The following is a 13639-nucleotide window of genomic DNA, read 5'->3' as shown; positions in this document are numbered from 1 at the left end:
GGAGGAGCACATTGCTCTGCCACCAACTGCAGCACCCCACCAGGAACCAGTGTCCCCTTCCTCACCTGCTGCCCCATGCTGCTTTCCAGGACTCAGCCTTTTGGCTGTTGATTAACTCACATATTTGGGCAAAATAGCTTGTGCTTTCTGCTCGCCCTTGGCCCTCATTACTGCCTTTGTGCCATCCCTCTGCTGTCAGAGGAGCTCCTGCAACAGCCCAGTATGAGAAATATTTTCTTCCACCTCCTACATTTTGCTACTTTGGGATTTCTTTTTTTCCTTACAGAAACTTTGCTTCTCTCTGACCCTTCACAAAGGCTCAAGTGGGGCGTTAAAAATAGGAACAAATGACACATAGCTCTCATACGTTGCCTTAGTCTGGCACTGTTTCCAAATGCCACTTGGACAACTTGGGTCCATGTAGAGAACACGTGCCAGGCTGAGACAGAGCAGCGGATGTCTCTAATAACACGTGTCTGCAGTTCTGCCTTTCCTATGGCAATTTGGAAAGGAACGGGGCCCCTGCAGCTAGGACACAGCCAGGTCACCCATTGCATCTCCAGCTCTCGTGGGAGATGAGGCTGAGATCCTGTGATAAAAGAAAATGTAAGTCCTGCCCAGCTACACCTTCATTCCAAAAGCAAATATAGACTCGGAGAAATGCCAGAACCCAGCAGACAAAGCTGGAGACAAACCTAAGCAGTGCAGCAGCTGCAGAGGAGGAAGGAGAAGCTGCTGTGAGCACTGCCAGCTTGGCTATGTTCTCATATCCCCGCACCCCCTCTCTGCATTGTGACATTGCTGCTGCATGGTGAGCTGCTGCAGGACAGCCGCATGCAGGACGAATGCACGCAGGCTCCAACCTGCAACCCTGAGCATTCCCAGCACCTTCTGCTTCACTTTTAGCACCACCTCGTGGCAGCAACTCCTGCAGTCTGCCCTGCTGCAGAGGTCCTGCCATGAACACGTCCCAGTACCTTCCTGGCATGCAATAAATCCATCACCTATTGGATGCAGCTTCAGACTTTGGTTTCACATTAGACTGTGCTGTATGTAAGTGCTCGATCAGACTGCAAAATGCTTTCAGGATGAAAGTTTCCTCTTGCAACCATTGCCAAACACCACAGGCAGCCCAATGGGTTGCTTTTTCCCAATGGGAACAGTCGAGTCCAGAGCTGCACCTTTCCCTGGACATGGACACAGCTCACAAGCATCACAGCTCCCGAGGGCTCAGGAATTTGCTGGGGGCTCAGAAGAAATGTGCCCCGATCCTGGAGTATTGCACACCTAGGCTGCATTTCCACCTCCCCTTTTTCCAGGCCCCTGATCACAGAGCCTTGCTCAATTAACACAGATTCTCTTCTGCTATGTTGCAAACATAGCTGCTTCTCAGACAAGCAGAGCAGTGCTTAAACTTTTTGATTTCACATACTCCATACCCACTGTCCCTGCATCTTGGCATTGCTCCCTCTGCTGTTTTTCAGTGGATTCTTTCAGTGCTGCCAGGGACAGCCCAGCCTTGGAGAGTGTATGTGGAGTGGGCAAAAGGAACAAATGGTACCCCTGGGTCCATAAGTAGGAAGTTCAGGAGGCTCCCAGGATGATGCACACCAAAGGACTCTGTGAGCTTATGGAAGCATCTCTTGGCTTTGCCCCATGGGGAGATCTGTGCACCCTCAGAGCTGCTCCCAAGCAGAAGAACCACAGCTGTGACCCTAAATCCCAAACTTGACCTGGCTATTTTCCAGGGTCTCCACTCCCCTTGCGCACTGAAACATCCCTCATCCCACCATGGTAGCTCTCCCTGCAGCTGTAACACCAAGGCCTGGTGTTTGCAGGAGCCAGGGGGCCTTAGGAAACCACAGCAATAAATTAAATGCCTCTACACTGCAGCATAACAGGGTGAAGCTGTCTTACCTGCAATGCTGCCTCTATTTCCAACTGTCAACCCATCCCTACCATGCCCAGGGAGGTGGTGGGATCCCCATACCTGCAGGAGTTCAAGAAACACGAAGATATGGCACTGAGGGACATGGTTAGTGGGTATGGTGGGGTGGGTTGACGTTGGATTGGATGGTCTTGAAGGTCTTTTCCAACCTTCATGATTCTATGGCTCTGTGAGAAGGCATGAAGGTGACCAAAGCAAGGAGTTGGAGAGGAGCAGCCAGGACAGGAGCTGCCTATTTCCACCTGGAGAAACAGAGACCAAAGACACTTACATTTCTGTCTGCACACAAAATGTTTCCATCTGGGTTTGCAAGGGTGGGACTGGTTGCAACCCACTGCCTTTTGGCACAGCAGCGTGCAGAAGGCAGCAGGGATGGAGGCACATGCATTTATTGACAAGGACACCAGACACACAGTACAAGAAAACCAAGCAGAGCCACAACTAAAAACAAACTGCAAACCTTCATGTTGGTGTGGGGATGGCAGGAACCTCCCACCTACTGGCTGAATGGAGCTGTGAACTGGGTGATGTCTTCACTACCATGGGGCTTTCCAAGACTGCTGCACAGCCAAGCTCCAGTAATGAATTCACACTTTCATTTCCTTTTCCCTTGGCCACCTCCCTGCATCCTCACCAAGAGGGTCCAGGGGCTGTTTGTTGGGTTTTTCTAGGGGGGAGAAGGGGAGGGGGATGGGACACGTGCTTTCCTTCAAGTCCTATGGGAGGGCAACCATAAGGAAGGAGACGTTTGGCAAGAGCTGGCCCAAAGGGAGTTTTGCTGGAAGGATGGGAAGGTCCCTCAGGACAGGGTGTTGAGCAGCCGCCTGTAGATGAAGCCCAACTTCTCCCGCAGTGCCAGGAAGGTGGGCCGCTCCTCCGTGTTGCCACTCCAGCACTCCAACATGATGCTGTAAATCTCAGGAGGGCAGGAGCTGGGCCGGGGAAGGCGGTAGCCCCTGGTGATTTGTCGTATGGTTTCTTGGTTTGTCATTCCTGCAATGGAAGAGAAGATTTCCTTCACCTTAATGTTCCCAAAGGACTTACTGAAGGTAGACCTGTAATGGGCCAAGAGATCAACGAGTGTTGCTTGGAAACGGCTTCTGCCACAGGTTTGGTTTGAGAGAGATCATTCAGTCCATACCACCTTCCAGATCCCTCCGCAAACACCAAAATTCTCCTGAACAATAACCATATCATGTGCCAGGAGGTGCTTCCACTTCCACTGCAGAAGGGATAATATGACAACTCCTGACACTCTGACTTTTGAAGAGCATGGGCAAGATACTGGAAGGGACCATCAGCCCTACCTTCATATGGGATCTGCCCGTATGTGAAGACTTCATAGAGCAGAATGCCATAGGACCAGACATCGGATTTGAGGGAGTAGGTGCGGTAGTTGGCTGCCTCAGGGGCTGTCCATTTCACTGGGATTTTGGTGCTGCTGCTGGTGGAATAAATGTCATCCTGAAAAACAAAGGGAGACAGTGTTTGAGGGCTTGCAAGATGAGTGCAGCTGCTGCTTTTAGGGCTTTGCCTTGGAGGCCATGGGAAGGGGTCAACAGATGATGGCTGCAGTGTGGGGCAGCTCAGTGACCCACTGACTGACCTTGAGGAGCCTGGCCAGTCCAAAGTCAGCAATTTTGCAGGTGAGCTCCTCTCCCACCAGGATGTTTCTGGCCGCCAAGTCCCGGTGGACGATGTGCTTCTCTTCCAGGTATCTCATCCCATCTGCCACCTGGCAGGCAATGTTGAGCAGGTGGGAGGTGCCCAGGGACTTCCCTTCAGGACCTGTCAACCCAAATGATCCAGGCATTTGAGGCAAACTAGTAACATTTATTTTAGGGTGTTCAGGTTTGAAAGGAGACTCTGTGCCAGCAGTGTGGGAGAAGATATGTGGGGAACATGAAAAAGTCAAATCTGAGGTCAGGGCTGTGCTGTGTGGTACATTCATTATGGCCATGTGCTCATCAGGAATGGGACTGTGTTGAGCCTGAGGAGCAACTTGTGCTGCAAGAGCATGCAGAAGTCTGTAGCTTGGTCAAAACTGAAGGTGACCTGCTGCCCTGCAAGCCTGCTCCCAACCCATCCTACCTGCAAGCTCCTTCTCCTCTGGCACCAACTGCTGCCAGAGCTCCAGCCCAGAGGTCTGGAGGAGGAGGGATACACCCGGCAGAAAAACAGGTCTTGGTGGGAGCTGTTGGTCTTGTTTCCCTCAAAGTCTGATTACCAGGTTGGGAGAGGAAATAAAAGCCAAGAAAAATAAACTGACTTACTGTTGAGGTAGCTGTGCAGGTTGCCTTTCCGCATGAGCTCGGTGATGATGTACACAGGCTCATCCAGTGAGCAGACAGCGTGCAGTTGGATCAGCTTCTCATGCCTCAAGCGCTTCAGGTTTTGAATCTCCTTGGTGAAGTCTTCTGCCTTCATGTCAGCTGACGGAGAAAGCTGCTGTGAGCCCTTTCTCACTCAGACCTTCAGAGCTTTGCACCTCCCATCTGACATAAGGACCTTTATCCTCCCTGCGTCTCTCAAGCCTGGTATTTGCACACCCTGCATCTCAGGTCCAAACACCCATGAGATGTTTGCCACTGGGCTTTGGATCTCATTTTCATTGTCATTGTTCCATCGAGATTTATCACAAACCTGCTGAGCCATTACGTAGAGACACAGCACATACATGACTACATGCCAGGTCCAACCACAGTTTGCTTGATGAGACAGACACAGTGACCAAGAGGACCAGGAAACAAAAGGGCATGAATGCCGTGGCAGCAAACAAGACACTCGGTAGATCACCATTATCATCTGCCCTTCCACGCACCTTTGATGATCTTGATGGCCACAGGCACTGTGTTCCTCCACAGTCCTTCCCACACTTCTCCAAAGTAGCCCTCGCCCAGCTTCCTCCGCAGGGTGAACTCCCAGCGCGGGCGCTCCCAGCCATCCCTCTCCGGGGGGGTCTGCAGAAGGGACATGGCATGCTCACACCCACTGGGACAGCCTGTGTCAGCTGCTGGTCCCAAGCAGGGCAGGGGGCATCGGCCACGCATCGGTGTCATGCATCCCTGGAGGTACCCGAGGCCATGGATGGGCAACCTGAGCTGGTGGGGGTCAACCAGCCCTTGGCATAGAGGTTGGGGAGCTGTAAGGTCCCTTCCAACCCAACCGTTCTGTGGTTCTGTGACAGTGCATAAGTAACTCCTCATCAGCCCCCAAAGATGGCTTTTTCTCCATTTCCACCAATGAATAAAAAATGAATAAATTAATATCATTACATATTGTGGCTGGTTTAGGCTTCAAATCATTAAGCATTTATCTCTTAGCCTATTTCACTCTCCAATTATTCACATATTTAATTGTTTTTTTCTAAGCCATAACTAGCAAATGCAATTCTTATCAGGGAGTTAGCTAGTAATTTGGGGTTTGTGCCATAGCTGGATTTATGAGTGCCACACTAATTGGCATGAGAACCATAGAAAACCAAGTGGTCTTATTATTCTCTAGGAAAAATCTGGAAGAGCAGCTATTTCCAGACTCAGTATTGAAGGAATTTGTAACAACGTGGTTTTGAGTCTTTGTCATGGAGCAAACATTTCAGAAAAGGCTGTGCCTTTTGGCCAGGCCACAAGCTGGGCAAGGCAGCTCTCCATGCACAGAAACACCAAGCCCAGCCTTAATACAGCCAATGAATGTGACCTGGAAGTTATGCTAACAGTATGTTATAGCTTTTAGTTTAACAAAGCTTGAATCCCAAATGGATACGTGTTATTTCTGATCTTCCCTATTTAGCTTCTTTCCTTTCTTCCACGTCTTTTAGTCTCTGACCCACCCAACCAAGCCCAAAGGGGAAAGCAGCTGGGGGGCAGCCTTGTACGCACCGTGGGGCTGCAGGGCTGCAGCAAGGGGCTCTGGATGACCTTCCAGTTCTCGGTGTAGAAGGCAAGCAGCTCCTCCATGTCAGGGAAGGGATGACCCCTCTGGATGTACAGGCTGCCTGCAGGGCTCTTGCAGATGCGGAAATGGCTGACTTTGGTGTGGTTGCGCACTGCAGGGGAAGCCCAGGGGGAAAATCTCAGCTCCTTTCCATGTCCCCAGTGCCCCCTCCATTGCCTCTCCTGGGATATTTAATTCCTTCTAAAGGAGTCCCAGGGTTCACCCCTCCTTCTGGCATTGCCTGGCTCAGCAGACTGCCAGCTACAGGCGGTGCTGGAGCAGAGAGGAAATGCTTTATGAGAGGAAACCATTCCCATGCAAACGAGCTGCTCAGAGAGCGTCTGAGTTCATCGCCGCGTGGGGTTGGTGAATCAGGAGCAGCTGTACCTGCAGAAAGCATGCTGCAGCACAGAGCTATGGCTTGCCAGGAGCTGGAGATGTTTGACTTGGATCAGACCACATTGCAATGACGCTGCCTGGCCTGAAACTCCCCACGCTCAACTTGCTGTGCACAGGAGCACACCAGGCCCTGACACCTTGCAGCCAAAGTCAGACTCCAAAAGCCACCAGAACGAAATCCCAGGAGTTAGTGCTGCAAAACCATCATTAAACTGCTGTAACGTGCTCATGGCTTTCATACTTCAATGGAAACTATGCACTCTCCTTTGCCACAGTAATGCAGTGATCCGTACATACAGCTGTTCGCTTTTAGGAAGCAGTTAGCTCCTTTTAACAAGGTGCTGTAGAGCACTCCAAGCATGTTTCTCTTTTTCTCCCAGTGTTGATTGAGCTGCTCCTGGGGACCAGCCTGGCTCCTTTCTCTGTGCTCATTTTCTCAGGGTAATTACCCCAAAATTACCTGAGAGAGAGTACTCGCCCCTGCTGCTCTCACTGTCCCGGACAAGGAAGGAGCCATGCTGGTTGGGAGGCGAGAGGAGCAGCTGCTCGGCCTCACTGCGACTGATCTTGCTGAAATACCACCTGGGGGAGAGTAGAGGGCAGTCAGAGCTGGGACAGATTCCCAGTAGGGGCAGAGTGCAGTGGTGCTGTACATGCTGTGCACAGAGCAAGAATAAACATCATAGTGACTGCACCAGGGCTGCTTTGTTTCACTGCTCTCACAGGCACTCGATGCATTTTATCACAGCTTTCCAACTTCAGATGCTTTCTTTGTGTTTCGTTGGAATGCTCAGCAGAAGGTGCCTTTCATCCCTCTCCAAACAATCTGCTCGTAGCCACGTGCCCCAAGACCCAAATAATTCATATTTCGAGTTCATCCTCTGCATGCACCAGGGCAAGGCTATAGGCTGTTTTATCTTCACTCCATGCTCAAAATTGGGAAGTTCTTTCTCTTTTCCCTTCTGATGGATACAGCTCCAAAGGTGGCTCAGGAGTGCCCATTTCCATTTCCAGGGAAAGGATGCACATTGCCCCAGCTGGGAAGGAGGGTACGGGACCCCAAATGGATCCCCAGTTTGGGAGTTTTCCTCCCACAGCTCTGTGCACTGCAGCTGCCCTTTGCTGCACCAGATGCACTGCTATCAGCAATGCTGAGCCACGAGGGAGTACCCAACCAAACCCTTCTTTCATGCATGAAATCTCCAGCAAGAAAAGGCAGGTCAGTGATTGGGGCCCGACGCCTGTGTGACGCACAGGAGCCCGAGGAAGAGGCTGCTTCCTTCCAGCTGGGATGTGCAAAGCCGGAGGTTTCATCATTAGCTGGGATTGCCAGCATCTGCTGTGTGGGAAATTAACCATGATGGGCTTACTGCAGCAAGGCAAATTAGCACCCAGCTGAGACCTGTGGCTCCGCACAGTCTGTGTGCTCCCAGCTCGCTTCGGCTGCCCCTTGGCATCACCCTCACCTCTGCTCTCAGAACACATATAGATACACAGACACAAACACCCACTCCACTTCAGCAGATGCAATAGGAACACAGCAGGGAGTCAAACCCACCAGGCATGTTGCAGGTGCAGTCCCAAATCGAGCCAATTTGCCCCAAAGTGTAGGCAGGGTGAGGAGCGAGGGACGGGCTCTGGTTGCAATTTGTGCCCCTTTATCTCAGCATGGAGGGGCTGCAGGAGCCCTGAGGGAGTGCAGGGATCCCACACCCACCCACATCCTGCTCACTGAGTCGGGGCCTCAGGGCTCATTGACTCAGTGCCGGGGAGCACCGATGTCTCAGGGCACACTTTACCCAGCATGTCATGACAGGGCTGCCTTATGTAAGGATGAGTCCAGGCTTTTCCTGGATGAGGATGGTAACCCAGTTCCACACAGATGGGAGAGGCAACAGCAGGGAGAGGAACCCCATCCGGGATGCACCAGAACAGTGTAAGCATGGCTTGGTCCTAATGGATCCTGACAGCTTTCAACTCAAACACTTCTCTCTGTTCTCACAGGCTCTTTGGAGCTGACACAAGCTGGACCTGGTGATTTCCTCAGCTCCATCCCTTCACACAGTCTCCCCTTAAAGGGAAAAGGAACCAGAGCAAGCAGGGACCTGTTTTGGTACATCACTGAACCATGTCTCAGCTGAGCACTCCTACTCCTGTGCTGGAATGATGCACACAGGAGGGGGACCAGCATAATTGTTCCCAGCATGTCCTCAGGCTTTGCCCACCATCCTGAACCCTCCACCCCACTGCTATCAGCTCCCTCGCAGGGATGCCCAGGGACAGGCAAAGCCTCAGCACAGCCCTATGAAGGTTCCCATTGCCATTCCTGGGCAGGGTTGTGCTGCTGCAGGGCCACCCCCCACCCTACACACAGACAAGTTGGATACTTACGGTCGGTGAGCAGAGGTGCCCTGGCTGAGGTTGGCCACATATGCAGCAGGGACGTATCCTGTGGCCGGTTCCCCCAGCAGCTTCCTGGCTAAGACATAGTCCCCTTCTTCTCTGAGGACACGCAGTTTGTCCCCTGCATTTACACTCAGTTCATCTGCACTGCGGGCTGTGAAAGCGTATAAAGCGATAAAGAGAGAGGACTTTGGGATGAAGGAAACGCAGCTGGGCTCCGAGTGCAGCGAAACAGAATCGGAACCAAAGTACCCCAGCGAGCAGCTATCCGGCCCTGAGCGTGGCCACAGCTTGTTCCAGAAGGATGTCAAGAAGGTCAAACGCTTGCGGACAAACTGCTCCATCCCTGGAGGATGCAGCGCCTGGATGTCACCACGCTCCTATTCCCCGGCGCTTCCCAAAGGCACAACGAGGGGCGGTCGGGGAGCTCATGCCGTCGGCCCCGCGCCGCAGCGCCCGGCAGCTCTCCACCTCCGTCCCGACCCGCACGCGTCTGGGAGCTCACTGCCACCAACTTCCTATTTCTGAAAGTGAAACCCGTTGGGCTGGTGGGGTGAGTGCGCGGGCGGGACGCGTCGCTGTGTGGGAGACCTGCGGGCACATCTGGCACAGCTGGAGCCGCCAAGCCGGGCAGCGCTCGCAAGAGGAGAAAGGCTTCGCCTTTAATTAGGATTTTAACGTGCGCTCTCACGCTCGTTTCCAGAGTGCTGGTAAACACGGCTCGCTGCTCTTTAAGCAGCTCTTGTGATGAGCGGCGGGCTCTCGTTAATGGTCGCGGTCCCCCGTGTGTGGGAGGGCTTTATTTTTCCTTTTTTTTTTTTTTCCAGATGAAAATAGAATTAAAGTAACCTGGAGGAGGTCTGAAGTTTGGGCAGTTGCTGGATAGATATCACCCTGCATTTGCCTCTTCCCATTCATTTCTCTTTCTCAGGGCATCTCTAAGGAATTCACTTCTTGATGCCTCAGGATGGACCCCCACCCCGGATCAGCCCCAGGTGCCTCCATGCCCCTCGCATTGAGCCCTCATCCCCAGCAAAGGATGGAGATTCACACAGTGCATGTGGGTTGCGTTCCTTCAGCTGTCTGAAAATCCACTCTGCTACAAATCCCACCACCAGCCCCCTCAGCAACCCCTGCGTGGGTTTTGTCACTTAACTGTTCCATCTAATTAGTGGGAGTTCTGTGCCTGGCAGTGCTCGGCAATAGCAGCTCCCCCAGGAACTCAGCTCCCAGCCCTGAGCTTGTTATTTCGATCCTCCCCTGCTGTCATGGCTGGGGGGAGTTCATTCTGGGTGTGGAGATGGGTTTTTCAAAGAGGTTCTCTAAAACAAATAAAGAAAACAGATTAATTCACTGTAGTGGTCTCACCTTGCTGCACAGAGGGGATGGAGAGAAAAGCAAGTCTTCAGCAAAACATTTTTTGCAAAATAACACCTGGATATAGGGCAATTCTGCCAGATCTTCCCCTGCTCAGAGCGCACAGCCTTGCTGATGGGGGCATGAACCGATGTTTAATTTTTGCATGTTCTTCCCACCTCAGCCCGGGGAGAGGAATGAAAGATGGAGCTCAGGGTTTGCAACACGTGGGGAGCAAAGGGGCAGCTGTCCCAGTGACAAGGCTGCACCAAGGCTGCACATGCTCTGTGGGGAAGGAGAAGCCCTGCTCACTTATGCATTTAGAGAGATTATCTGATTAGATCAAGCACCAACCATTTATGTCTTGCTGCTTTGAATGGGGACTTGGTAAACTTGTGGTTTGCAGAAGGAGACTGGAGACTGATTTACCTTTATTGACCTCTGCCAGATTGGATTCTCTGGTGGTACAAGCAAGAGACAAGTGCAGCTGATAGAGAACACGCAAGGCTTTGGACCTTGATTTGCACCTAAATGAAAGAGTACTTCAACGTGACAAACATCCCCGAGGACTAAATGCTGCCTCTGAGCTTACCAGACATGCATAACACACACTCATCACTGCAGCCTCTGTCTGCACAGGACATGCACACACGGCTCAGAGTCCCACGCCAAGAAATTGCTGAGAAATCACAACCTTTTTTTTCCTGTTTTGTTTTATTTTCCTATTAAGTTCCAGGAGCATCTCTGTTGCTTTGAATCCCCTTGGTACTATCACACACCTAAAAAAAGGAGGAGAAGATGAGGGAAAGCACGTTCATAAAAGATGTGGGTCCTTGCACTGGGGAAGGCAGGTGGGAGGACACAGGAAAAGTGAAAAAGATAAGGCACAGCTATCAAACAGATCAAGTATCTTCTCTCAGCCCCTGTGCTTGGCTTACACAGATGGATTAAGAACCAATCTGCCCACAGATAGGCGGCTGTGGTGGATGCACAGGGACCTCAGTTCTAGCACCACTAAAAAGCACCTCCAAAGAGCAAGGAAACCAGAAGACCAGCTCAGGAGAGCTGGCTGCACAGTCGTGGTTTCGTTGCAGAGCACCTAGGAGCAATAAACACAAGCAGCACTTTGCATTCATCAGTGTGTCAAATACTGCACATCGTGTTCTCCAGTACTAATTGACAGAAACCAGCAGCTCCCCCTCACTAATGACAGCGCCCATTACATCTAATTATCAGAGGTTCTGTTGCAGGTCCTGTTACATTTACACTCAAAACACATCTTCCAGTGAAGAGCCATTGGGAGTTTAAAAAAAAAAAAAAGGGAAGAGAAACATAAATCCAATTAAATCTCAGAAGGGCAGAACCCTGGAGAATGCAGTTAGTATTGAAGAAAATGTTTCTGAGCACCAGGCAAGCAATGGGAGGTCACTCATAGGGTCACAGCACTGAGGATGTGCCACCCATTACCAATCAGGTGGCAAAGCACAGCAGCAGGCCTCAGCATGGTGGGCTGCCACAGCTTGTCCTGAAGCACCCAAGCAACTGCAAGACCTCCCCAGGCTCTGGATCCAGCTCACTGCTGCAGGCATGGACCCAGCCCAGCCCACACAATGCTTTCCAGGGCCCTCAGGTTCCTTTTGGTCTTTCTGTTAGCATTAGAGTATCTCATGCTTGTTCAATTTTCCTTTTTTCAAACCACATACAGATTTTTCCAGATGTTTCCTGGCTTGAAGATAGTGCATCTCAGAAAGGTTTTGTCTCGTAATGAATTCTTTCAGTTAACATTTCAGACCAGGGATAGGAAGATGATGTCAAAGATGGATGGAAAGAGGAGAAGGGCACAATGGTGAATCTAAGGCAGCTTCAGTTATCCTCCATTTCTTGAGGACTGGTGGAAGGAAGTGGCATCTTGGCACCATCTAGCAGGACAGTGTGGTGGCAGAGCCCATCCCTAGAGGCTGACAAGGGCTGGAACAGTGCAGGGGCTGAGGGGCTGCAGTGCAGGGCTCAATACAGGCAGAAGGACAGATGTTCTGGGACAAGAGGTGGCACAGGAGGTGGCAGGGTGTCATGGGGGATCATGGGTTGCTTGGAGCCTCTGAAGAATGGGTTGGACTGGCTGACGATGAGCAAGAGCACAGATCACCAGACACCTGGAACAGCACAAAAAAAGAGAAAAAAACTTTGTGAGAGGCAGAGATCACCATTTGTATTGTGCCTGAGGCACGTGTGATTGCAGCACAAGAACAGCAGTAATCCTTTACAATGACAAATAGATCTGGGGGACCCTGTAAAACCCCTACAGCGCTCTTCAAGGATCTGCAAATGATGTCAAAGAAAAGCCAATTTGTGTGGGTAACAGTGCAGCCTATGGCTGTCAAATTTCTGAATGGGATCGGTATTCAAGTGGAAAATGTGTAGAAACCCACATATCAGGCTGGAAAATGGCATGGGCGGTCTACAAGCTTCTCCTTCTTTTTCCACAGAGATTATCAGCACAGATCAGCCTTGGTGTGCCCTCCCCATTAATCTAACTTCCAGTGGATGCTTCTTCTAGCACTAGACTGCCTGGCAGGGCAGTGCTTCTGCATAACTCCTCCTGTCCACGAAGTAGTAATTTGCAACACGTAAAAACTATCAACCACCTCCTCCAGACTGGCAGGTTCCAGCGAGTTGTTCAAGGCTGCAGGGATATCCATGGAAGTGGCAGGAAGGGGACTCAGTCTGTGCTCACTGTGACTCTGAACACAGGGAACCAGAGGTCTTGCAGATTTCTGCCACTGCTGGCAGTGCTTATACTGACTTGAGAAACACAACAGCCTCACTCCCTTGGCTGGAGTCGAGCAAACATAGGATTGATGCTCTCAGCACAGAGGTGCAAAGTGACTCAGTTGTCAAGGGGGAAATCTCTGTCAATATGTAAGCAAATAATGCATTGCTCCATGTGCCAAGATGTCCTCGTCACCTTGAGGAGGAACCAGTCCATCTGCTCCATCACTGCACTTCTTACTCTCTCTCCCCACAGAGGTCCTCTGGAGGCTGTTGGGTTTGGTGTTGTGGCATTAAGTGTTGCTAGAAGAAAGCTACCCACATCCCTGGAGAATAAACCTCAGACACCTCACCCAGTCCACATAAGTCCTATACTTATGTATTTCCCCATCTTTGCCAAACCAGTTCTTAAAAGACCTCCAGATATGGATATGCCACAAGATCCCCAGACAACTCATTCTGGTGAGTCACTAATCATTACTGTTAGAAATGGTGTCTAACCTGCTGCATTTAAGCCTATTACCTCGTCCCAGTCATCACTGGATTGCTCCATTCCTTACTGCAAGTCTTTTCTGCATATGAAGGCTGCACAGCTGTCCCTCCACAAGCACTGAGCCACCTGCAGGACCCTAGCCCAGAACAAACACACTGACCTCATATATGAGGAGGCAATACGGTCAACTTTTTCTCCGTTTGTCCCCAGTCTTCTTCCCCTGTTCATACGTGCTGGTGTTCCTGTGGTGCCACCTCAGCTGGCTCTCTAGTACATGCACCTGGTGGGGATGAAAAGCAGATCTTAGAAGAGCCTTCACTATTGGCTAGAATCATAAA

The 13639-nt window shown here is 51.1% G+C and overlaps 2 protein-coding genes across 3 annotated transcripts in view; both read right to left on the bottom strand.

Annotated features, from left to right (window-relative positions):
• Window positions 1-2069: 2069 nt before the first annotated feature.
• Window positions 2070-9358, bottom strand: LOC125701364 (tyrosine-protein kinase Srms-like). The gene is made up of 8 exons (XM_048963357.1): window positions 8672-9358; window positions 6741-6862; window positions 5827-5993; window positions 4770-4908; window positions 4222-4380; window positions 3555-3736; window positions 3256-3412; window positions 2070-2941 (listed from the first exon to the last, which is right to left on the bottom strand). The coding sequence occupies exons 1-8, from the start codon at window positions 9025-9027 to the stop codon at window positions 2748-2750; spliced, it is 1476 nt and encodes a 491-aa protein (XP_048819314.1). The 5' UTR covers window positions 9028-9358; the 3' UTR covers window positions 2070-2747.
• A 1339-nt stretch (window positions 9359-10697) lies between these two features.
• The window catches only part of LOC125701361 (peroxidasin homolog), a 42894-nt gene continuing 39952 nt past the window's right edge, over window positions 10698-13639 (bottom strand). For both annotated transcript variants that reach the window (XM_048963346.1, XM_048963347.1), the window contains 2 exons: window positions 13462-13581; window positions 10698-12192 (listed from right to left, as the gene is read on the bottom strand). In XM_048963346.1, the coding sequence (XP_048819303.1) occupies window positions 13486-13581 (96 nt within the window). In that variant the 3' untranslated portion in view covers window positions 10698-12192; window positions 13462-13485. The remainder of the gene's footprint in view (window positions 12193-13461; window positions 13582-13639) is intronic.

Source organism: Lagopus muta, chromosome 16, assembly GCF_023343835.1.
Source record: "Lagopus muta isolate bLagMut1 chromosome 16, bLagMut1 primary, whole genome shotgun sequence".
NCBI classification, from domain to species: domain Eukaryota; kingdom Metazoa; phylum Chordata; class Aves; order Galliformes; family Phasianidae; genus Lagopus; species Lagopus muta.
The sequence above is the reverse complement of the archived record's forward strand: the minus strand, read 5'-3'. Positions and strand labels throughout refer to the sequence as shown.